This window comes from Eurypyga helias, unplaced genomic scaffold, assembly GCF_000690775.1.
Source record: "Eurypyga helias isolate BGI_N326 unplaced genomic scaffold, ASM69077v1 scaffold22529, whole genome shotgun sequence".
NCBI lineage: Eukaryota > Metazoa > Chordata > Aves > Eurypygiformes > Eurypygidae > Eurypyga > Eurypyga helias.
Window position 1 is genome coordinate 10,651 of NW_010274230.1, and position 23,030 is coordinate 33,680.

Below are 23,030 nucleotides of genomic sequence, written 5' to 3' on the forward strand. Positions count from 1 at the left end.
AAAGACAAGGTTCCTTTGACTATGCTTCTGATATAGTTAATGCTTTCTTTCTAATATTAGGAATGTCTACACCAGCTGGAGTGCGAGCTATGGATGCTGCCTTGCAGAGAAAATGTGGAGCTTATTTCCACAAAAAAATCATGGAGGGCAATCTATCTTCAAAACTATATGTTTATATTAGGCAAATATGTGAAGGAAAAATGTGTCCACTCCTATTATGCATGAAGATACAGGTAGAAACTCCTGTCTCAAGAAATCTTTATGCTGCACATAAGGAAGCAGAAAGGATTTAGGAAGAAAACTGCTACTGTTGGTGTCCTATTTCTTTCCTAAGCATCTGCTATCAGGAAATCTTAGAGACGGAATACTGAGCTGGATGAATATCAGCCTGACCCAGCAGGGATCATTCTTATGTTCTATTTATTTATATAAGAAGGATGGGGAGGAAGTTATTAGCTCATTTTTACTTTGAATATGTTCCTTGGATTTTGAATGAGGCATAACTTTACCTAACATTATCATGGAGAAAGATACCTTGTCAAGAAGATGAAGAAAGGTTGTGAACTACCATGCTTCTTCACCCCACTCAAAAAGCTCAGGAGGCAAACACTTGTATCCTGTAGCTCTTGAACAGCACTGGCAAAACTACTTTCCAAACTTTGGAGGTTGAAAACTATCATATTTGAGAATGATTAGAGCCGTTTTGTCTTAGTCGTTAGAGAGAGACCGGCACAAGAGCCTGACAATCATAAAGAAATCTAGTTTATGGGTCTGACAGCTTAGGGTTGATCTGACAATTACAGATGCATACTGCATGGCAGCTGCAATGAATCAGGTTAGTAGAAGGGCTTTCTGCTCCCTAGAGCTTACATATTCCTGCCTTTCTCAAAAGAGGGGGTGGGGAAGTATAAAACCTACCAATGAGATAGGAGAAAGGGCCTGAAGCCAGACAAACCAAAACATTTAGAGATTCTGCTAACACTATGAAGATGAAAGGAATCCCTGAATAAAAAGGAGCCAGAGACATATTTAGCAGAGCTTCATTCCTAAACAGCCGATTGGATGTAGGCAGGAAGGTTTCCACGCACATCTGAGAAGTTGTTTTCCTTATAAAGTAATGGCTTGTGATGTTATGAGTAAAGAGGTTACTTTATTTCCAGTTTTCTATAGCAGTTGGGATAAGACTGCAGCTTCTGCCTTTCTTTACCAAAAAGTCTGGCATCAATGAAATGGCACATGGCCTCTGAGCTGGCATTCTTCAGGCCAGCTGAAGCCCATTGCATAGGCGTGGTGGCTGTACAGCTCCTGCTGCCATGGACTCCCAGGCACAGGATGTTTTCTGTCCATACAACAATCTGCACAAGTTGCTGAAAACCAAAGAACTTGACTTAAGGAACATGTAGCTAAGAGTTTCCACTGATACCTTGAAAGATGCTTGAAGTCAATAGGGAAGTTTCCAAAGTTCTTGAGAGTTTTGCAAGTATCACTATAAAGAGAGCAGGGAAGAATTTGAAAAAGAGAGGCAGATTTGTGTTTCCTGCTTGTTTTCCTTTCTCTGATCATACTCTAGACATGCTCCTGTGATGGAGATTGCAGAAGGGTTTAGCATGTACAAAAAGAAGTTCTCAGGGGAAGCCAAATGCAAAAACATAGTTGTTTTGGCTATGAATACAGTGAAAGAAATAGAACGATTGTGCTGTGGTGGTTTCCATATAAATGGGTGGGTTAAATACTGAAAGATAAGCAGCATAAAGTGATGATGGAAGTGGCCTCAGAGGGGAAGCTAAACTACTTTCAGGAATGGTGTTGTGTTCTTTTTCTTGGAGGGGAAAAAAAAAAAGTAGTGTGTATATATGTATTTGGGCTAAGCTGGTGTATGTCCATAGAGGAAGATTCAATTTGATCCCCAACATTTAGGCTTGGTTCTCAGAAGATGTGTTCTGTTCAGTTCTCTTTAGGTTCTTATTCCTGTCTCATAGAAAGTACATTCTCCCCCTCCCCCCTATCCCTCTGGCAATGACCTATGTTGCTGAGAAGAAAGGTGAAAAATACTAATGTATTTTTTCTCCCCCCCCCACCCCCGCCAATGTGTTTTTATGTATAGTAATAACTGTGTGATCATAGCTTGAGCATGGCATCACTAAAAACAACCCCACCTTATATTCTGTAATGTCCCTCGAGCCAGACTGACCTAACTTCCGTGCAGAGTTCACCTGTTTGCCTTTCTTCCTTCCTGCCCTGGGACCTTCCGTAACGTAACACCCCAGAGACTCAGCTTACTTCCATAAAATAACACTCCCAAGACGAGCTGCCGGCCGAGCGCTGGCTCTCCATTGTGTGCTGGAGGCATGTTTGTGTGGTGTCTCTATACTTTTGCTGTGCTATTCCTGTGTATCCATCACTACAGCTCAGTTAGTCTCTGGCCTTAATTCTCCCTTCTAGTCTGCATAACCCTCTCTCTGACACATAACCCTCATACGGCAGGACCCTCCAAACAACGGGTGTTTTCTCTTTTCACTGTATCAGCAACTACCTGCTCTGAATGACTCTGTGGCAGCCGTATCTTTTTTATGAGCACCCTGAAAGCTAGGAGTCCCACGTCTTTGGTCCCCATGACAGGCAAGGTTCTGTGTGTTCCCCACCCCAATATCTGTTCCTCACAGCAACCAAGGGGTTGCTGCTGCCATCACTGCCGCCACCACTAATTGGGATGCACACCAGGCTACATTTACAGGCACTGTGATGAAGCTCAACAGAGATACAAAGGTGCCCATAGTATCTGTGGGGACACTGCTGCTTATAATATCCACAGAGACCTCTTGTAGAAAACGGTTGCCTGTATTTCTAGGTATGCTGCGGTGTAGTGTGAAGGGTGTACGGGTTCTGCTGAAGAGTTGTTTACTTGGTTCTGTCATCTCTGTTATCATCTAGGGCATCATCACCATTAAGCTTTTTTGGGAGTGTGAACCTCTTCTCATTAAGGTGAAGAGTCTGCATTCTTTTGGATCTTTGTCCCAGAGTTGGTATTTCCAAGGAGAGGTAGTAGATGATGCTTCTGAAAACCTTGTATTATGTTTCCTGCAGTCTAGAAGGTAGTTGATGTTTGTATCAAAATTGGACGTGGTGCTGTGGTGAAAGGTTCTGCTGTGTGAAATTCTCCTTCCCTTTGACCTGAATTCACTGATCCGATACCAAACATTCTTTGTGAGGTATATAATTTGTCTCAGCTGTGGTTTTGAGAGTTGTTTGAAAACAAGGAATTTGGTTTTGGCTGTTCTTTAAGTGTCAGTTGGAGATACATAAAAAAGGATCTGCTTATATCCTCTCTTATAAGTTGCTTACCTGCTTATATCCTCCGTTGTAAGTTGCTTACCTTGGTGGGTATTTTCCTTTTTTTTTTTTTCTTTTCTTTTAATGTCTCATCTTTTGGGCCAATGCTGGAAGTGAAATAATAAATAGCTTTTGCATGGCTCATGTCCTAACACTTTTTAGCTTCCGTTTCTGACCCTCAAAGGCAGTTACATTCCTTAAAAGTTCCTTTCCTTAAAAGTTAAATTCCTTTTGGTCTTCAATCCATAATTCTGCCTATCTGCTATCTCTACTAGTGGCCTAATCCTTATAATCTCTACATCAGAAAAAGTGCCCCTGTGGTTGTATGGGAGATTTTCTTGCATTAAGACTACTCAATTAGGCAACAAACACTCTGTAATCTAACAGAGTAACATTTAACACTGTAACAAGACCCACAAAGCAAGCATCTCACTTGGATTCTTGCAACCTTCCTGGCTTGTGTGCGTAGAACAGTTTTGGATTTGTAATGGTTTAGTACTGGAGTTTAGAGATACTGATTTCTGGTCTTTAGTACAAATCTAACAACAAAATATTGTTGACAGTAAAAGGGCTGCTTCACTAGAATCAGCCTATCAAGAGAACAGCTGGCTACAGTTGTAAAAATCCAGTCCTGTGCTGAAAATAACTTGTACAGTGAGAAACCTTTCTTAATTCACTAAAAATATGTTCAATGGAAAAGCTAGATGGGGGTTATAAATTTAACAACTTTATTATGAACAAACTGAGATGAGTTTATGACAGTTCAGACCTATGGCCGTCAGTGGAGTAGTGCTAGGGTGAAGTTGGCCCACAGGTCCTAGGGTTTTGAAAATAAGCTGGCAGAGATACAGAATGGATTCTAACCCATTGCAATCCAGAGGGGGATCATAACAATCTTTGAACAGAACATTTTCATAACCTTCGAAGCCTTCACTGTGAACCCAACAAAACAGCAGGTACTTTATTCACCACCCTTAACCCTAGGGGCAATATTTAGCATACAAGCAAAACACTGGCCTTTGTAGCAAAATTCAGCAGCTGTTTAGCTTGCCAGAAAGATTGTCATTGGTTTTGTCAAAATCTTTAATGAAGACAAAGTGTTTCTTTATAGATGACTACTCTTCCAATTTACCTCTCTGCCTTTTAGTTTCAGGCCTCCATAGTAACATCTCTCTCATCTGAACACATGCTCCTCTGCCAGAGCGTGTCTATAGCAGGCACACTCCATCTCTCTGTATTTTAGCAACTCTCCTGAAGTTTTAAAGTGTTTATCTTACACAGCTGAAAGTCTCCTCCTGTTTCATGAGCTCTACACTGGAATGCAGTGGAAGAGACCCAGGGCCTGTGGCCACCCAGATTAGAGGTTTTTGTAAGAAGGTCCCTATATGGTTTTGTTAGAGACTTCGGCTCTGTCTCTGCTCCTTGTTTGGGAGGCTAGTGGGAGGAGAAGAGCAGAAGGGGCTATATAACCTCAGAGCTTTCAGATACAGAGTGCACCATCCCCGAGCAGCTATCCCCAGCCAAGCACTGTCAGGGTAAGTGGCACTGAACCAATAGTATGATTTACAGATTGTTGGAGGACTTCAATTAAATAATGTCAAATGAAAGCTATGCAGGAGCATGCACTGCTGTGCTGTAGTTTGCCTAAGCAAACTTACGTACTTTATTTAAACTGACTTGATAAAATGCTTGTGGCATACTGAGTTGCCTTTATTTTACAGCACTTCTGAGAGGAAAATAAAGGGTCTACCTAAAGATTTTGCTGATTCCACCAGCACTGCAGCAATAAAGACAATCTGTGTAATGCCATGGCTGGAATTATAGCTGTAGTAGTAATGTTTAAATGAACCCATATGATCCTGCAGTGTTAGTTCTGTACAGAACAGAGCTCCCGAAGGGGTGAATTTTACCCACTGTGTATTAAGGTTTCTCAGCAGGTTTGCTTCAGTGCTGTTAACTCAGTGTAAGGTGATGTGAGTGTTCTGGTGAATGCGACTGTAAGAAGAGCTGGAAGTATGCAGAATAGCAGGGTCTAACAGGATACAATGAGGATGCTTTTGTATTTTTACTTGTCTCCATGTATATGAAACTACTGTTCTCCAAAATGCCAAACATCTCATTAAGGAACAGGCTACACACAGTATTTCTTGTGGGGCTGGAGTTCTCTTAGCAGCTTGTTGTGGAGATTGATGAGGTGATTAGTTATCTTCACATACAAAGAGGGTAGAAGAAAAAGGCTAAACACCATATTAATTACTTGGGAGAAAAATTTCCTTTCTTCCACAGTGCTGAGTGACATTTGCTGCTGTAAGATGTTACTACTGCATGCCATGGCAGTCTTGAGCTGTAATTCACTGGCTGGTAGCAGAGCGCCCTGTCTGAAATTATTCAGCTTTGATTTTTCAACTTTTTGTGTTTTATTACTAAATATGGTTTTGATTTAGAGTCCACTAAGCTCAGAAATGTAGCCTTTGCTGCCCCCTTCTTTCCCCTCCCCCTAGTGATTTTTGGCATTGCATTAGCTGCATGGGTTTGAGCAAACCCCCTGACCTCGAACTCTGTTCCAAAAACAGATGGTTGAAAAGCCCATTTCCTAATTAGGAAATGGTTTGTCCAAACCAGTCTGTTCATTCATGTTAGATAACAATTGTGCTCCATTCAGTAAATGTTTGAATATAAAGAGCCTGTTTTCCCGGAATTTTAATTAATACAAAAATAGCAGCCTACTTTCCTTTTGTAATAACAATGATAAAATATCTGGAGTACATCAAGTTAGGATTTCCCTATCCTTGTCTTCTCCTGGGATCCATGCCCAAGCAGCCTGCAGGAGCGGGGCTGCAGCCATGTCTCATGGCTGCCTGGCTGGGGAGAGACAGAGGATCTCAAATAAAGGATTTGGGAGAACTGCCCGTGCTTGTTCCATCCAATGTAGTAGAGGCTAAACAGATTATGGGCTCCTTTGCTTGTTGGCCACGGCTCTCACTGACCCTATTCCCACTTTGTCCTGTGCTTCCAGTATTCCTGTGGCAGGTTTCAGATACTGTGTGCAGAGCCAGCTGGTCTGTGGATGACAGCTGTCTCCTTTAGCTGTTAGCACACTGTAGTTTGTTGAATTCTGCATGGAAGCCCAAGCTGAGCAGCCCAAGTGATTCCCTACCACACTATAAATTGTGAGCAAATAGTTATTCTGGAGTCCTGGTATTCAGTGCTTGTTTCTGTAATTGACTTCAACACAAAGCCTTCAAAGCATTTTTATTACCCATATTATCTTCATGCTGCCAGAGGAGGAAAACAGTTTCTTTTTACTGAGATAGGGAGCCAACATAAATTACTCTGCCACTCTACAAATGCATTTTATTAGCTCCTTTGAAATGATGATAAACCATACGCTATAGCCCATTTTTAAAACTCTGTCCTTGACTTCATCCTAAAGGTGGGTTATTTTTTTAGTAACCAGAGGAGTACTGGAAAAGACTTGCCTTTTTTTTTTTTTTAATTAGGAACATTTCTTCTCTTTTTAAAGGTTAAATCTAAACTCAATTGGCCTTCTTGACAGGGGTTAATATTTACAGCAGGAAAATACCACTGGTACATGCCTACTATTTAATGTGGTTCATCTTTTGGAAGCCCAGGCCTGGATGGGGAAGACTGAAGTGTTCTTACCTTTGACAGCTTTTCACATGTGTCAAGATTTTGTCATGGTGATAGAAAAGCGGGGGAAGTTGTGCTGAATCCAGCGCAAAGGCATCTTTGTTTTCACAGCTGTCAGACCAGTGTTCTCTTTTATCTCCCACCCACCCCCAGCCGTGGATTTCTGTGACCAAATTTAGATAAACATTTGCTGCTCCCTGCTCTGTCTGCCCATGCCACAGGACTAGAAGTCTCCTCTGGAATCCCCTGGATAATCTCTAGTGCATACAGCTCTCCGGCAGATGTGGTTGAAACCTCTCAGGCTTTCAGAAGGAAGTCTGTTCCCTCGTGTTGCCCTGCAGGCCTTGTGATTGCCAGACTGGTGCCATACCTCTCTTTGCTGGTGCTGGTTGCTTTCACACAGCATCTGTGTCTTCAGGGGTGGCTCTGCTACCTGAGAATGGGTTTGTTGTCAGGCTTTTTATTTTGTTTTTAATTCTTTCCTCGTGTTTTCGTAGGGCCGTTTTGTGTCGAGAAGGCCTGAGGACATTGACGTAGAAGATGTGTGAGGAAGAGGACAGCACTGCCCTTGTTTGTGACAATGGGTCTGGTCTCTGTAAAGCCGGCTTTGCTGGGGATGATGCTCCAAGAGCAGTTTTCCCTTCCATTGTGGGTCGTCCCAGGCACCAGGTGATGAACTGCTTTGGTTATTCCATACTGGGTTTGTAGAAGGCTTTGCCATCCTGTCCCAGGCCCTTTACCCCAGAGCCACCTTTTCCTGTATTTGCAACTAGCCCAGCCCTGGGCGATCCATGTAACGCAGACAAAATGAGTCCAGAACTGCACTCACCTGAGTGAAAGCAGGTCTCTTGTCTTGTGAGAACAGGAGTCCTTCTAAAATTTTTCATTCCCTTATATGCCCTCTTCTCCCTGTCCATTAATTTTGGATTACTTTGTAAGTAAAACTAGTTTTAAAAAAAACCACAAAAGCTCAACACAGAAATATCTGGAAATTCTGACTGCTCTAAAAGCTGGTGATAGTGATGTGTAGAAAACTAAAGGAGGAAGAAGTTTTCAGTGAGCTTCCTATTAACCTTCCTGAGTATTCATTTAGCTATATTACAAATGGACACCTGTCTAGGGTTCAGTTTCTTTAGCTTCAAGGTTTCCATTTAGGTATATGATGCATTTCAGTCAATTTAAATAGTTTTCAAACTACATGTATTGACTGAGCAGAGATTTTTTGAGCCAGATCATAATTAACATGAACTAGAGCAGCTTGGCTAGACCACAACAAACTAATTCTCCTAATTAGTAGATCCCACCGAATTGCTTCTATGCCATCTAAGGACCTGGTGAAATAGGAAGAGGTAAACTGCTTTTAAGATGCAGCACTTGATATATATACAGGAATTATATTTTAAGCTCTTCAGGGCAGAAGAAATGTGTGGCTAATTGAGGCATCTGGACATTAATATAATTGAAAAAAAATTTTCAAGTGCCAGGTTCTGTGGATAGTGTGACTAGTATTAATTGCTCAAAAGCAATCCGTACTGTCATAGTGGAAACAAATACAACAAATTTCTAGAACCTTTCTTTCCTGATCACGTATCACGGGTAGCACTAGTGCACTGAAGGAAGGATCATAACACTCTAAGTTGCAAATCCAGTTTGCTTCTTTCTAAGTCAGGGCAGTTAGAGATGCCAAGATTTGGAGTGTGTAATGACTAAGTTCTGATGAGAGTATTATGCACCCAAAGCATCCTACAATATGGTATTTTTCCTAGTATTTCTAACTTTAACATAGGCATTACTGTGTATCCACAGTAGGTTCCAGCTTCTGGTCCATGGACCATGTCTACAGGATCCATGAAAATACCTAATAAGAAGCCTGTGCCAGTAGATTTAAATTGTCTAGCTCTAATAGCAATATTGTAGTGTTCAAAAAGAAGGTTAAAAAAATGTTGTTTTGGGAAATATAAAGTGTGTATTGCTCCATCTTGACCCTTAGGTGGCACAACATCACTTTCTGTTTTTACTCCACTTTATTATAGTTTAGCAGACAGTTCATCCCTAAATAATAATGACCATTAAAATAACCCTATTTTTCCACTTTATCATGATGTATTTAACATTGTATTTGTGCTGTTTACTTAAACTGTAGTGGAAACATGAACTCCAGCAGTTTAAATGAACTAAACATTTAATTTTGGAAATTAAAAAGCAACAACTAATTCTCCAATCATTAATATTCATAAAGCATTCTGTAATTAGTATCACTGGAAACAGTGTTTATTTCACAGCTTATGTTCTATCTCCTTTGTGACACCTCTTCTTGAGAGACTAACTCCATTTGTGTTATTTTGTAGGGTGTGATGGTTGGTATGGGTCAAAAAGACAGCTACGTAGGTGACGAAGCTCAAAGCAAGAGAGGAATCCTGACCTTGAAATACCCCATAGAACATGGCATCATTACAAACTGGGACGACATGGAGAAGGTATTTCACCTTTGAAGAGTTGATGTGTATCATGGGTAAACAGAAATACTTGAATCAAATGTTTACAGAATACCCACTAAATTTTAGATGAAAACTAAAATCATGCTGTCAAGTATGGTTTGATGAGAAGGTTGTTAACCAAGGTTAACTTGCCTCTAAAGCTGACGTACATCAAAATAATTACTGAGAATTTTTTACTCTGGTATGATCTACATATCTTTGCATCAGCAAAGGAGGTGGAAGAAAGGGGGGAATATGAAAAGAAAGAAAAGGAATATACTCAATTTGCTACTCAGGAAATGGAATTTAAGAAAGTATCTGTTTCTGAAAAAGTGCAAAGCGTGAATGTAATTTTGATATGAAGGGCAGTTTACACACACACTTTTTAATGCTTGAAAGATTAGCAGCATTGCAGTACGATGCATCCATTTCAGAGCCCGTACATGGACGAAAGGCTTCCAGAACTATGCTTACAGTCAGAGTCTATATGGTTGATATGATTTCTAAGATGGTATTTCTGTTTCATATTATGTTGTGGAAATAGGGCTGTTTGGAACAGTGGGGACATCACAACACACTGCAAGTGTGTGGAGCCGCACATGACTTACTGACTCTCATAGCACTGTACGTTTTACTTGGAAAGACAGAAAAACATTTCAGATGCCGAACCCACTCTCTAATCAACCTCAGAAAAAACCTTTTGGCCTTTAGAAAGTCTCTGGTGCTTTTACTTCTTATTGGTGTATTAACATCCTCATTGCAGTCCACTTGACGTCAGATTTTATAGGTGGTAGGAATACGCCATGAGGAGGCAATTTGCCATCATGTCTTTATACAAATTCTACAAACCAAAAGGTGAAACTGTTTTCAAGAGACACATTACCTATTGAGTTCCACTCCATAGGTCTGCATATGTTCTAGAATTGTTCTGGAACTGTTTAATTTTCAATCATTATTGAAATAGTGTTGCTGGAACCAAGTCTGTCCTGCTCTGTCTCTTCTACTGTAAGAATAACATATTTATTCTCATTGACTTACGTGTCCCTAAAAGAAGTAATGTATTACTAGCAGGAATAACTGAGGATAGTGGTTTTCTTTTTCCAGTTCCTTTGGTAATCTCTATGAAGACATTACTAGGCTGTCTCTAGGGCTGTAAGCAGAGTTCTGGAGCACAGTACCTGTCTGGAAGTGCTTCTGAGCTGCTGGTTGATAGTGTTTCTTTTCTCTGGCTTCTCCCATTGTTTTCAGATTTGGCATCACTCTTTCTATAATGAGCTCCGTGTTGCACCTGAAGAACATCCAACTCTACTGACTGAAGCACCACTGAATCCCAAAGCCAATAGAGAGAAAATGACCCAGGTAAGTTCACAACGAAGCTATGGAATACTTCCAACTTTATGAATTCAATGGGATGTGAACGTCATCGTTTCAGTTAGTCATGCTGTCCAGTAGTCTCTTTCTGTTACTTATGGAAGATGGAAAGTGTATAGTGACTACCAACCATCAAGAAATGTGAAAATCTTGTCTTCTCCCTCTCTTTCAACTGATTAAAATCCCTAGTGTTAAAGCAATTATTTTAATTGCATTTCAGATAATGTTTGAGACTTTCAATGTGCCAGCCATGTATGTAGCTATTCAAGCCGTTCTGTCGCTCTATGCTTCTGGACGTACCACAGGTAGGTTTCTGGGGAGCATGGCATAGACATTTCAAATAGTTAAGTGTGTTGATGAGCACTTGGGAATGAATTATGTGTTATCTTCTTTTCAAAGGGATTGTGCTTGACTCTGGGGATGGTGTCACCCACAATGTGCCAATCTATGAAGGCTATGCCTTGCCACATGCCATCATGCGTCTGGACCTGGCTGGCCGTGACCTGACAGACTACCTCATGAAAATCCTGACAGAACGTGGCTACTCCTTTGTGACCACTGGTAAGGACAGGCTGCTGACTGAGGAAGTGGTTTCTAGTGGACTAGCAGTGGTTTGGCAGGTGGTTAGACATGGGAAGGAATCCAATAGGAAAGTCTCTGCAAGACTAGCAGAGGATTTGTTTAAAAAATGGGGGAGTGTGTTGGAGGAGGAAAGGGAACAACCTGTCAACATGTCTGTGTCCTTCTTGAATGCCATTCTAAAGACTGAGTCTTCTTGACAGCGGAACGTGAAATTGTCCGTGACATCAAGGAGAAGCTGTGTTACGTGGCCCTGGACTTTGAAAACGAGATGGCCACTGCTGCCTCTTCCTCCTCTCTGGAAAAAAGCTATGAGCTTCCTGATGGCCAGGTGATCACTATTGGAAATGAACGCTTCCGCTGCCCAGAGACCCTCTTTCAGCCATCTTTCATTGGTAGGTTGAATGGTTGTTCTGCCTTGATAAACTGCACATAAATATCAAGTCCCTATTTTCTTTTGACTGAGTCCTGTTGCTAATCCACTTGGTGTATACATGAGTAGTAGGTACTAGTTCCCACTGTATAATAATTGTTTAGAACAGCACTATTAATATGGTGGAACTTCATGTCAAACAATAAGGCAAAATGCTTTCCCAAAATAAACCCTGAATGTTTACTCCTGCCTTTTGGCATTGAGCCCATGCCACTTTGTACATTGTGCAGTTGACTACCATGAGAAGTATGGCTGCAAAGCCCCTTTTCTAAGCAGTGTGAGGATTGTAGTTTAAATGTGCTTGCGGGGAGTTTATGGCAGGTGAAAGCGCTGCTTCTGTTTTTCAAAAAGACTGCTCCAAATCCAGAATCCATGGTTCATCACATTTGCAGAGCAAAGCCAACAAATGCATGCTAATCAGCTGCCATGAAGGCAGACTTCCAACAAGGTCACACAGAAATACAGTGTCAGTTCTGCCAATCTGCAGAATTTTAGCTCAGAAATAGATGAAGTAGTTGCATACTTAGAGGTATTAGGACATATTTTGACTGTTCTGTCTCTGAGCTGGCTCAAGTAAAAAAAAAAAAAAAAAAGAAAAAATAAATAGTTAAAAAAAAACCCAACCCAAAAGTGATGATTCCAAGACCATATAAGGAATTCTTAGGACATTTGAGATTTCCTGCAAAAAGCCTAGTGGAAACTTTACTATTCCACACCCCCAGCTTTCTTTTTAAGGAGGAGTTGTTTTTGTAAGGGGGAGAGGAGGACTCTACACCAAGAAACTCCTAAGCAAATGATTTAGGCAGCTGCAGGATGACTTTTCAGATTTCCACAGCTCTGAAAACAGATGTTTTCTAGAGAGACACTGAAGTTCATGTTGTTAGTTCTCTGTTTAACACTTTTAAGTCTCTGTACAGAGTTGCTTCCTCGGTGTGCTTCTGTAATTTCCCTAGGCATGGAGTCTGCTGGCATTCATGAAACCACTTACAACAGCATCATGAAGTGCGATATAGACATCAGAAAGGATCTTTATGCCAACAACGTGCTGTCTGGAGGCACTACAATGTACCCTGGTATTGCAGACAGGATGCAGAAGGAAATAACTGCTCTGGCTCCTAGCACTATGAAGATCAAGGTATGGTGCAATTATGTGTATACTATTTGATCTGGCATGTACAAAGTCCTTAAAAATCTAATGAAGCATAGCAACACTTGATGAAGTAAGTGCTTTGTACATATTTTGAATCATGCCGGTACCTTCTAGACAATAATCACCACCTGGTAACTTTGCTGCTGGAAGAAGAGGGCCTTCTCTCTTTTCACGGTGAATTCTGCAAATTGCCACAACGTGGCCACAGAACAATAGTATGGACACAGCGGCATAAATTTTCCTCTGGGGCTATATGTGAGCTTCTCAACCTCTTTTGTCTGATGGAGACAGGAGAGAGGAAATGCTGGTTTTGTCCTTTTGTTCAGAGAAGAAAGTCTGTGACAAGCCATCTTCCTTCTGCTGCTTCAAATCTTCCGTTCATTGCATTGCAAACATTTTATCAGCTCTGCCAATAAGATCACTCCATTGGTCACTCATTTTTCCAAGCCCTCCTGGGCTATCATTATATGTTTCCAGAGCAATTACCTCCCCTTTTCTCATTTGCAGCGATGAATACACAAATATGCTAGTCGTACTGGGCAGACTGGCTCAGGCAGAAAAATTGAAGATTTAGACTCAGACTTAAGTAACAACTTTTTAACTTTACTGATTGCAGCAGTGGCTAACTGTAATGCCAGGGATGACACTAGCACACAGATACAGTGTCTTTGCTAATATCAAATATCACTGCTTTAACATTTCTGTATAACAAATGTATTTTACTCACAGTGGACAGTTGTACTCAATGCTTTTATTTCTCTAAATAGATCATTGCTCCTCCTGAACGTAAGTACTCCGTCTGGATTGGAGGTTCTATTCTTGCCTCCCTCTCTACTTTCCAGCAGATGTGGATCAGCAAACAGGAATATGATGAAGCTGGCCCATCCATTGTTCACCGCAAATGCTTTTAAATTGTTTTGTCTTTATGTCTCCTTAGTGTATTACTGTGAATGTATTCAGGAAAATACATTCTTATAATTTCATTCCATAAACTCTTCATCATAATGACTCTAGTTAATTGGATATAATGTATTTTTGGTGAATAAATTTCAAATATGCTATGAATTGCTGCTTCTGTTAAGAAACACAACCGAACCCATGCAATTGTGGAGGTACTATTACAGCTGGTTGGAAGCTCCATCTTGTGGCACGAATTTGTTACTACACTATAGTGGGCTTAGAATAAGCGGTACCTCCTGTTTAGCGATGCCAATGCTAGAAAGTGCTCAGCCATCAGGCTGCACGTTGTCAAAATTTAGCCTAAGTAAGCATTTCAGTCTACAAATAGAACTAGTCTTGATTTTTCCAGAGTTCTGGGCAGTACCAGAGGAACACAGCATGTGTTTGATATCTGGATGAGCGTGGGCACTCTGCTTTGTATCTAATCTATCCAGAAGTATTATCTATCCACATCACTTCTTAATTCATAGCTGTCATGCTGGAAAAGCTAATTTTTTAGAGTGTGTGTGAGTCCCAGAGGTGTATGATACGTACTACCATTTCTGTGTGTTTTCTTTAACGAAACAAAGCCTGTTCCTTTGGGACCCAATCTAAACACTAATATGAGATTGAATACATGAATTTTCAATCATATGCCCTCAGGATGAGTGCAGCCTATTATTATTTTTATTTTATGATTTCTGGCAAGGTCTAAAGAGTAATTAAGCTGGCTTAATACACTTTCTCTTCAAAACTGGTTTGCTTGTTGTTCTTTTTTTTGTGTTTTTTTTTTTTTTTTTTTTTTTTTTTTTTTTTGAGGGAGTGTTAATGTAATTAGAGTAGATAAAATAATTTAGTCAACTGATATTCAACTAGAAGTATATGCATAGAAGCTGAAGCCAGTAATACTGTCTTAAAAGTATATATATAAAGAATTCACTGAGACAGCCCTGGAAAACTATTTATTTTTGTTACCTAGTTTCCCATCTAAGCTCAATAGTTTACCTCACGTGCCTGTTACTCATTATCTTTCAAGCTGTAAGCTCTTTACAATAGCACCTGCTATTTACCTTGTCTGTGTAACCCCTGGGTTCCAGATCTTGTCCAGCTTCTGACTGGGAGCACATGTTCCAAACTTTATTGTACTAACCTTATTATTTAAAGTATAGGTCACTGATGGTCTTGGAACAGATACTAAATAAATTCTTTTTAGAACAAATAACTTTGTATGGTTCTTCCTTCTAACTCTATCTAGATCTTTTTGTCTATCTCTAGCTAGATCCAGGGTATCCCCTTCCAGATAAGAATTTGATTTCAAATAAAATTCTTTACTAGAGGGTTACTGAAGAAGACACATTTCTCCAAGGGACTTCGATGCATCTCTGCTATGCAAAGATGGGGTGAAGGTCACTTTCAGGTAAAGGACTTCTGTTTTCTGCTTAACAACTTAGCCGAAACTTGAGCTATACAAGGATGGAATGGGGAAAGTGAAGGAAAAAACACACCCAAAACAGGTGTAGTTGATTCTACTATGTATAATATAAATTCACTGAAGCAGTGAAGAGATGTGCAGAGCTGGAAGTCACAAAAAGCCATGCACTGTTAAAAAGTCCCTAATTTTCAGATGATGCTAACAAGTGACAAAAGAAACATTACTTATTTCAACATGGATACTGTTGTATGAAGTTCATTTATTGTTGTTTTATAGGTGAGATTTGTTTACAGATTCAGGGGTAATGCCACTGAACTCCATCTTGACAGAGCAATAAAACAACTCCAAAACAGGCCAGAGCAATAAATATCAAACCATTCAGTCTAAAATATATAAATATAAAAGTCATTTCTGAAAACATAGGAAAAACAAGAATCCATTTATCTGTTTTGGCCATCTGTGTAGTAACATCACTATCATCCATGTGTATCACCTCAGATCCAGCACAATTATCTTTATGTCTTTCCCGACCACGTGGGTACATGGCTGCAGAAGAAGTCAACCCATTAGTCACAGAAATCAGATTCAGTAAAATAGCACGAGGGCTATTGTTTCCTTTAAATTATCTGTGCCTGTCTATCCAACTTTGTACCTATCACTGTCCCTGTTCACAGGCAAACCTGATTGTTACAGGTATAGACTGCTGAATAAAGCAGGGACTACAACATGCAATCAGAAATAAGTTTCTAAAGAGGATATTGTTTAGTGCTTAGCCTGTGAAACAAATTCTAGTTCTATCCCATCCTTTATGTATCACAGCATGGGATACATGAAAGGGAGAAGGAAGGAATGTGCTGCATTACAACAGGTGCATAGGGAACAGCAGCAAGGAAAGAAGTTTTGGACAATGGAAGAAATAAGGCTTAGCCTACTCATAGCTGCACTTTTTAAGCAGCTGGGATGTTCTGTTGAGACACCACAGCTGGGGAGATGAACTGAATCTCCCCAATCTGATTCCGTTTAAAAACTAAAGACCTCACAAATTACACTTTTTTTTTTTTTTTTTTGGCTTTTGCTTCTTCTGGAAGCTGTTGAAAATGATGACTGACAGTAACTGCCTTTGGTTACCCACTATTTGAATGGCCATATGCAGCACGTATCTCATAGCTGTTATGGACAGCTTAAGTAAACTACTGCTGTCTACCTTGGTCAACAAAGTAAGGGTAATGAGTTATTTAAATAGGGGGGGAAAGTATAAAGAAATCTAATCTGAAGCACATATAATTTCTGATTGCAGTAGAACCATGGGCAAGAATTTGGGTAGTCAAAACCATGTTGTATTATATACTTACATTAAATAACCTAGGGTCTTTTGTATGTGGATGGAATCCCTTCTTTTTACAAGCAGAAACTTCTAGCATGCCAGCATTAGTAAGTCTGAAGATGCCAGTGCTGAAAAGCAAAAGATGAAATGACTGTTACACACTATCCCCATAATGCAAGTCCAAGGTTTCACATATAAGTTGCTTAGCTTAACAGAAGGACAACAGAATGGTTGTCAGTGACTTTTGATACACAGAAGCACAGGCTGGGTTGGATTCTTAAAGATATTTGAAATCAAGGAGAGCTATATTCCTGTAAAGAAGGGGATGATGAGGGAATGTCATGGTTTAGCCTCAGAAGTACTGGTGTTATTCCCACTAGGTATGTTAGGGAAGAAACCCATAGTATTGGTGTTATTCCCACTAGGTATGTTAGGCTAGTTCATACAGGAGCAGGTACGAACCATGATCATGGGTGTTCTGGATTGCATTTCACTCACTAAACTCTAGAGGGGGAACTTAAAAGAGCCTGTAAGCTAGCTGTGTAAATGACTAGTGGAGGTACACATCCTCCCTGCTCTTTTAGGTAATCAAGTAATACAAAGCACTAGAAAATGTACTGCTGTATATGTACGACTTAACACTTTGATTATTGAATAAAAATTTAGAAATCCCACCCTTCTGTAAAAGAACATTAATGCCTAATAACTACAGGACAGCACTTGATTAATTAATGTTACAAGCAGGAGGAACAGGTTAAGAATTGGTTACAGCGTATCAGCATAAAATATGGAAGAAGTTTGCAAGACCAGAGATTTGAAAAGGTATGCAGACATTGTGCTCAGGGTTACAACTTCTAGTGCTGTACACTTGCCACTCAACCTGTATTTACAGCTCTGCTACCTGAATGGACCGTATAGGAAGTTGAGCAACCAGAACGGGATTCACAGAAGTCATCTACAGAGGCAGAAGACTAGAAAGAAAGGCTGAAGAAATGCACAGTCTAAAAAATGGAGTTAGTCCTGGGGCCTTGAAACTCCAAGCACACCAAAGCAGGGTCACAAAATTGGGATTGGAAGGAACTTCTAGAAATTGCTTAGTCCAACCCCCCTGCTACAGCAGAATCACCTTGAGCAGGCTGCCCAGGACCATGTCCAGTCAGGTTTTGAATATCTCCAATGATGTAGACTTCACACCCTCTCTGGGCAACCTGTTCCATTATAACCTTCATATTAATTGTTACACAGTTCCATTTTTTCCCAGATGCTTAGTGTTTGTATTTTATGAAAAAGAAAAATAGGACCTTATTATGAAAACAGTGATCTTTATCCCTCTACTCTCTGAACTGCAATTTTCCTATCATCTTAGGCAAATTTGTCTAATCCCTCCACATCCTTCACAACACACAGGATGAAGACAGGTTCGTGGCAGGGCACTGGCAATGAGGTCTCCATAAGAGCAGCTCCTGTCATTACTGCTTGGTTGAACAGAGTATAAAAATAGATAAAATTTAAAACCTGGTGCTGCAAGGGAGGAGAGAGAAGCCAGAAACAGTACTATGCATATAGACTGACTGGAATGCAAGTCTAAACAACTTAGAGAATACAAAGTCATAATACAATGTTCCTGCCCTTCATCTCAGTTGACATGTGCTGTTTGCATTTGATCAAATTTTAAGATAAGAAGCAGGGAAAAATATTTAAATATTACTTAGAAAAATCAGAACTCACTCATTATGCTTTGGTGAACAAACAATTGCAATGGCCTCTGGCAACATTAGCTGATAAGAACAATGAGTATGAAGATCAACACTGGATAAGAATGCGGTTTGTGTTGGATGTGTCTACAAAGAGAAAGGGAAAACTCAACATCGTGAAATATTTCTTATAAATCAAGGACAACACGTATTCAAGAATGATACAATAATTCGTAACAGGTGAAAGCATCAGTACTTCCCCAGCTTGGCTTCTTAAGTTCCCATTAACCCAGATTCCACATTGGTAGTGTGGCTTTTCAGTATGAGGTTTATGGAGGGACATTCATGGCCAGATATACAAGCAATTTTCCAGTGATGAAGGGAAAAAGGTGGAATGAAGAAGCACAAGTCAAAAGGAAATGGCTTGATTGTCCAAAATCCCTGAGTGAAATCAACATAAAGTTTAAAAAAGACAATACCCTCCACCCAAAATTCTGAATACAGTAGAAAAATAAATGGCATTAGAAATTAATAATACCCCTAAATTGACACTGAAAAAGTTGCACTGGCAAAAGCAGGCCCTATGTGTCAACAGGATGCCTCAACTCATTGAGAAATACTCATCTCTGAAGAACATCAGTGCTCATTTACATCATTACAATTAGAATTAAGTAAGCAAATTAATTTGGATTGTCTCAGTTATTTCTTTAGTTTGTTAGTTCCAGGGTTTCATTCATATAGTATGCAAAGCTGATTTAGAAAAGCCAGAATCTATGATTCATACATACATGGATCCAACCCAAAGTGAGAAGATCATGCTGATCCTGAATACCAAATAATTCTTCCACGTTCTCCATGTCACAGTAGTCTGGTCCTGCAGATTGCTTTGGCACTATTACATGGGTAATAGTAAATTCATTATGTGTCTGTAAAACAAACATTGACTTAGAGTAGAACCAATGAACTAAAGAATAAATTCTAAAACATTTGGCTAAAGCAAAGCAGTACAGCTCCGCTGATTCCAGGGCAGCTATAATGACTTACTGCACTTGAAGAGACACCTTAGCTTTTTACCATGAAAGCATATAGGGAAGTATTAGTAGTAATGTGAGATTGTTGGATTGAAATATTCAGAGACAGGTGTGAAAAGGATGTCCTTTACAAGAATTAAATCATGAAAAAAATAGTTTTGAGAATACTATAATTATTTTCTGTGAAACATGGAACACCACTACTCTTGATATTCTTTCTCTTTATACAATTCACATACAAAGAATTTTAAAGATGATATCCAAGTGTATGCCAGCATCAGTCACGACATCTTTCCCTGCTCTGAAAGGACATTAAGTGTTATCTAGGTCAAAGAAAAAAAACAGCCTGATAATCAGATGATGGGGGGATTTTCTTCTTGTTTTGTTGTGCCATTATGAATTTGATGACTCCAGTAGATTCTAACAGTCTTTATATTTCATTGTCCTGTAACTAAACCTCACTCAACTTAGATGAATGCCAGAGAAACTACTGGAAAAAGCCTGTATCGTACAGGATGCTGAAACACTTGCTACATTTTATAATGACAGCAGCAAAACTTTGGTCAAATGCTTCCCCAATAAGGCAAGCCCACACTGCTGAAGTGACCACTCAGGTTACAGTATGAAGTTAATTACCTTAAAGGCTAATTGGTTAGATCTGGTTTTGCTCTGAAATCAATACATTACAGGAAAATACAGCACTATCAAATACATCTTTCCCCATACAAGTGTGAGGGTTAAACTGTACCAGTTTTCCACAGAGAATTCCACATGTCTCTATTCCTCTTACTGTATTTGCCTCTGCTAGCAGCAGAAATCTGTGACATAGATCCCTGGGCAAAATGACGCCTCTGAGTGCTTCGGCCAATTGAGCTAATAAAAAAAACAAACAAACCAACAAAAAAAGAGAGAGATAAAAAGACATTTGCAGCTTATACAGTGAAGTTCCCTAAAATAAGGAAATATACACTTCTACAGGAAATTATTAAAAATTTAAAAGTTACACTTACAACATTACAGGTTTCTAATGAGAATAAATCTCCAACACAAGCACTTCACCCTAAACTGAGCTCACCAGCCCATAAAATACACTCACTAGCCTGCTCGGGAGGTGATAGTTTGCTGACACCATGTCCCATGCCAGGGCTTTCCATGGTTACCCACTGCATGTTCTGCATCTGTCCCCTTGAAGTCCACACCAAGATTCAGACTTCATTCCACTGGAATACTAAGGGTCAATCTCTAGATCCAGCTATTCGTACACAGCTGGAAAATGCAAAACTGTGCAACTAATCTCTTAAAATGAAGAAACTATATGGAACTGTTGTGTGTACGTACACCTCTCCATTCTCATGCCACTGTGGACATCCTCACAGTGTGTAACTACATATGCATTATGGGGACTGTTATAAGCAGCAAAGAGGCACATAAACTAAAAAGGGGGAGAGGGGAGAAATAATCTCTGCACTTACTCTGAACAGCACTTAAAGTAGCCACTGGCTTTAAGATCCGGTTTACGGGAGGTGAATGTCCAGTGCAACCAGATGTGCTGCTTCTCTCTTTTTTCTCAAGCAACGCAGTAGATAAGGAATCATTCTCCGGTACAGAAATACAAGATAACATACTTCCATCTATCTGTTCAGACATAACCATGCTCTCTTTGATTTTCTGATCTCGAGCTAGTTCCTGCTTCTTAAGCTGATCCTCAAAGAACTGAAACTGTTCCGATTCAAGCTGCTGTTGCCGCATATGTGCGATGCGTTTCTTCTCGGCCTCTATTAGCTTTTGATGCTCTAATTTCTTCAGAAATTCAGTTTTACATTTGTTCTGAAACATATGCAAAATAATGATATCATAACACTAAAAAGCTACAAAAATGAAAGAATTAATCTAATTGTTTAATAAAACCAGCAAATCCTGTCATTAAAAATGAAGTTGTTTGGAACCTGTTTACTGAACTGGCAAATCCAACTACATCTACAAAAGTAGTACAATACGGAAAGAAATACAGTGAGGAATTCCTAACACAAAGCTTCCAATCTGTGTACCTGTGGTGCTCTATTTTACTTCACTAGTTACAGCACTTGCCTCATTTGCCCATTATAATCAAGTCATTAAAACCCCCAGAATTCTCAGAGTAGTGATGGTAACGAGATGAGATGCAAGTCTAAGTCCTTACAATTTTCAACGCAACAAGAGATCCACGAGCACGAGTTTTCTGGATAGATTTCATAACCCATGTTGTTACCTGGTTTTGTTCCATATTCCTACAGTTTGGATAGCTTGGTCAACTTCTTTCCTGCTGCTTTCTTTCCTCAACTTACTCTGGATTGCTTAACCTGGCTTTGGTGCATATCCTCCCCAGCCTCCTCCCCTCTGTTCTAAGCTCCCTTACCACCAAGCCGCCTGCTGTCCCATGATCTGCAAGGGAAGCATCAGGTTTCAACAGCCCTTCCTGCTCCCAGGTAAAGGAGAGCAACAAGCATCTCCAGAAGCAAATGAAAAACACACAGCCAGGTCATTTCTTAAATGTAATTAATAAAAGAGACTAGGAAAGAAAGCTTCAAACCAACCAGTGGCAGAAATATGGGGGGATGGGGGTGGGGTGTGTGTGTGTGTGCTCTTTTATGTGTTCATTTTGGCTTTGTTTTTTTTTTCTTGGTTGGGTGGGGTTTTTTGTGTGAGTGGGTTTTTGTTGTTTTCCTTTATTCTCATAGTTCTCCAGGTCATTTTATGGGAAGGAAAAGATGTTTTTTCCTCAGATGCTCTTTCCAAGACAAGGTTTTAAAACTACAGACCCTGTTTTCAGTGACTTCAACACACAAGATGGAGGTATTTACAGTTACTTAAAGACTCAAACAGGATCAATCCAAATTTGAGCACATTCAGTGCCAAGAGACTTTTTCCACATACTCGTGTGTCTAAAGAGTATACTCCTCATAAAAGAAAGTCAGAGTGCATCCAAGACTATTCAGATATTCACAGGCTGTTGTTACATAAATATCACAGCATGTTTATTTCCAAGCACTTACTTGCATTACTTATTTCCAAATGACCAACTGATTAGGTTCGGAGAAATGAAAAGTCCTTCTATTCTAAGCAGCCCATGAAATGATACTGTTCTTGTAGAACTGGCATTTTACTGCTTAACTTTTAATGAGATTTATATGACAGAAAAAAAATGTTCATACCAAAGGTTAAATAAGCATATAAAACTTACTTTGTTTTGCATGTATTCTTGATATTCTAAGTTATATTTTTTCAAAAGATCTTTCTTCAGTTCATCTGTCCGTGGAAATGCAACCTCCTTCAATTTCTTTGGGGTTGGGGAGAAAGATAAATAAGTTTATTTTCACTTTTTAGAAGAACCACCTGGAAAACAAACTCAGCTGTACTACAGATATCAAGAAACACAAAATTAAAAAAAAAATTGTTCTTCTCCCAGGAAATAAAGGAAGAAATATACACTAAATCATCAGTTTATGAACTCATGTACACTGCTTTCAAAAGTCAGGGATAGCTACACATGTAGTTTTCTGTGACAGCCCTGTCGGACAAAACAGTTTTTTGTAAAACAAAAGCAACATTTTCCACTGGTGTAAAGGCTAGTACAAAATAA

The 23,030-nt window shown here is 39.7% G+C and overlaps 2 protein-coding genes across 3 annotated transcripts; one reads left to right on the forward strand and one right to left on the reverse strand.

Annotated features, from left to right (window-relative positions):
- Window positions 1-4,823: 4,823 nt before the first annotated feature.
- LOC104515686 (actin, aortic smooth muscle) lies at window positions 4,824-14,056 on the forward strand. Of its 2 annotated transcripts, XM_010159761.1 has the most exons (9): window positions 4,824-4,865; window positions 7,479-7,650; window positions 9,330-9,458; window positions 10,707-10,817; window positions 11,050-11,134; window positions 11,229-11,390; window positions 11,612-11,803; window positions 12,795-12,976; window positions 13,759-14,056. In XM_010159761.1, exons 2-9 carry the CDS (start codon window positions 7,522-7,524, stop codon window positions 13,900-13,902), a joined length of 1,134 nt encoding a protein of 377 aa, XP_010158063.1. In that variant the 5' UTR covers window positions 4,824-4,865; window positions 7,479-7,521; the 3' UTR covers window positions 13,903-14,056. The 2 variants fall into 2 exon arrangements, with proteins under 2 accessions (XP_010158063.1, XP_010158064.1); XM_010159762.1 differs by lacking the exons at window positions 4,824-4,865; window positions 9,330-9,458 and having other exon boundaries at window positions 7,522-7,650.
- A 1,552-nt stretch (window positions 14,057-15,608) lies between these two features.
- On the reverse strand, window positions 15,609-22,727 carry STAMBPL1 (STAM binding protein-like 1; the record flags this gene model as incomplete). The annotated part of the gene is made up of 7 exons (XM_010159763.1): window positions 15,609-15,908; window positions 16,715-16,814; window positions 18,415-18,527; window positions 19,169-19,306; window positions 20,160-20,284; window positions 20,884-21,238; window positions 22,632-22,727. Coding segments are annotated over 7 exons (984 nt in total), but the record flags the coding sequence as incomplete, so codon positions are not given.
- Window positions 22,728-23,030: the final 303 nt, after the last annotated feature.

Excerpts from the sequence above, each read along its gene's own strand:
- LOC104515686 (XM_010159761.1), top strand. The coding sequence starts at position 7,522 with ATGTGTGAGGAAGAGGACAGCACTGCCCTTGTTTGTGACAATGGGTCT. Across the intron at positions 7,651-9,329 it reads TGGGTCGTCCCAGGCACCAG|GGTGTGATGGTTGGTATGGG; the intron begins GTGATGAACTGC and ends GTTATTTTGTAG. Across the intron at positions 9,459-10,706 it reads ACTGGGACGACATGGAGAAG|ATTTGGCATCACTCTTTCTA; the intron begins GTATTTCACCTT and ends CATTGTTTTCAG.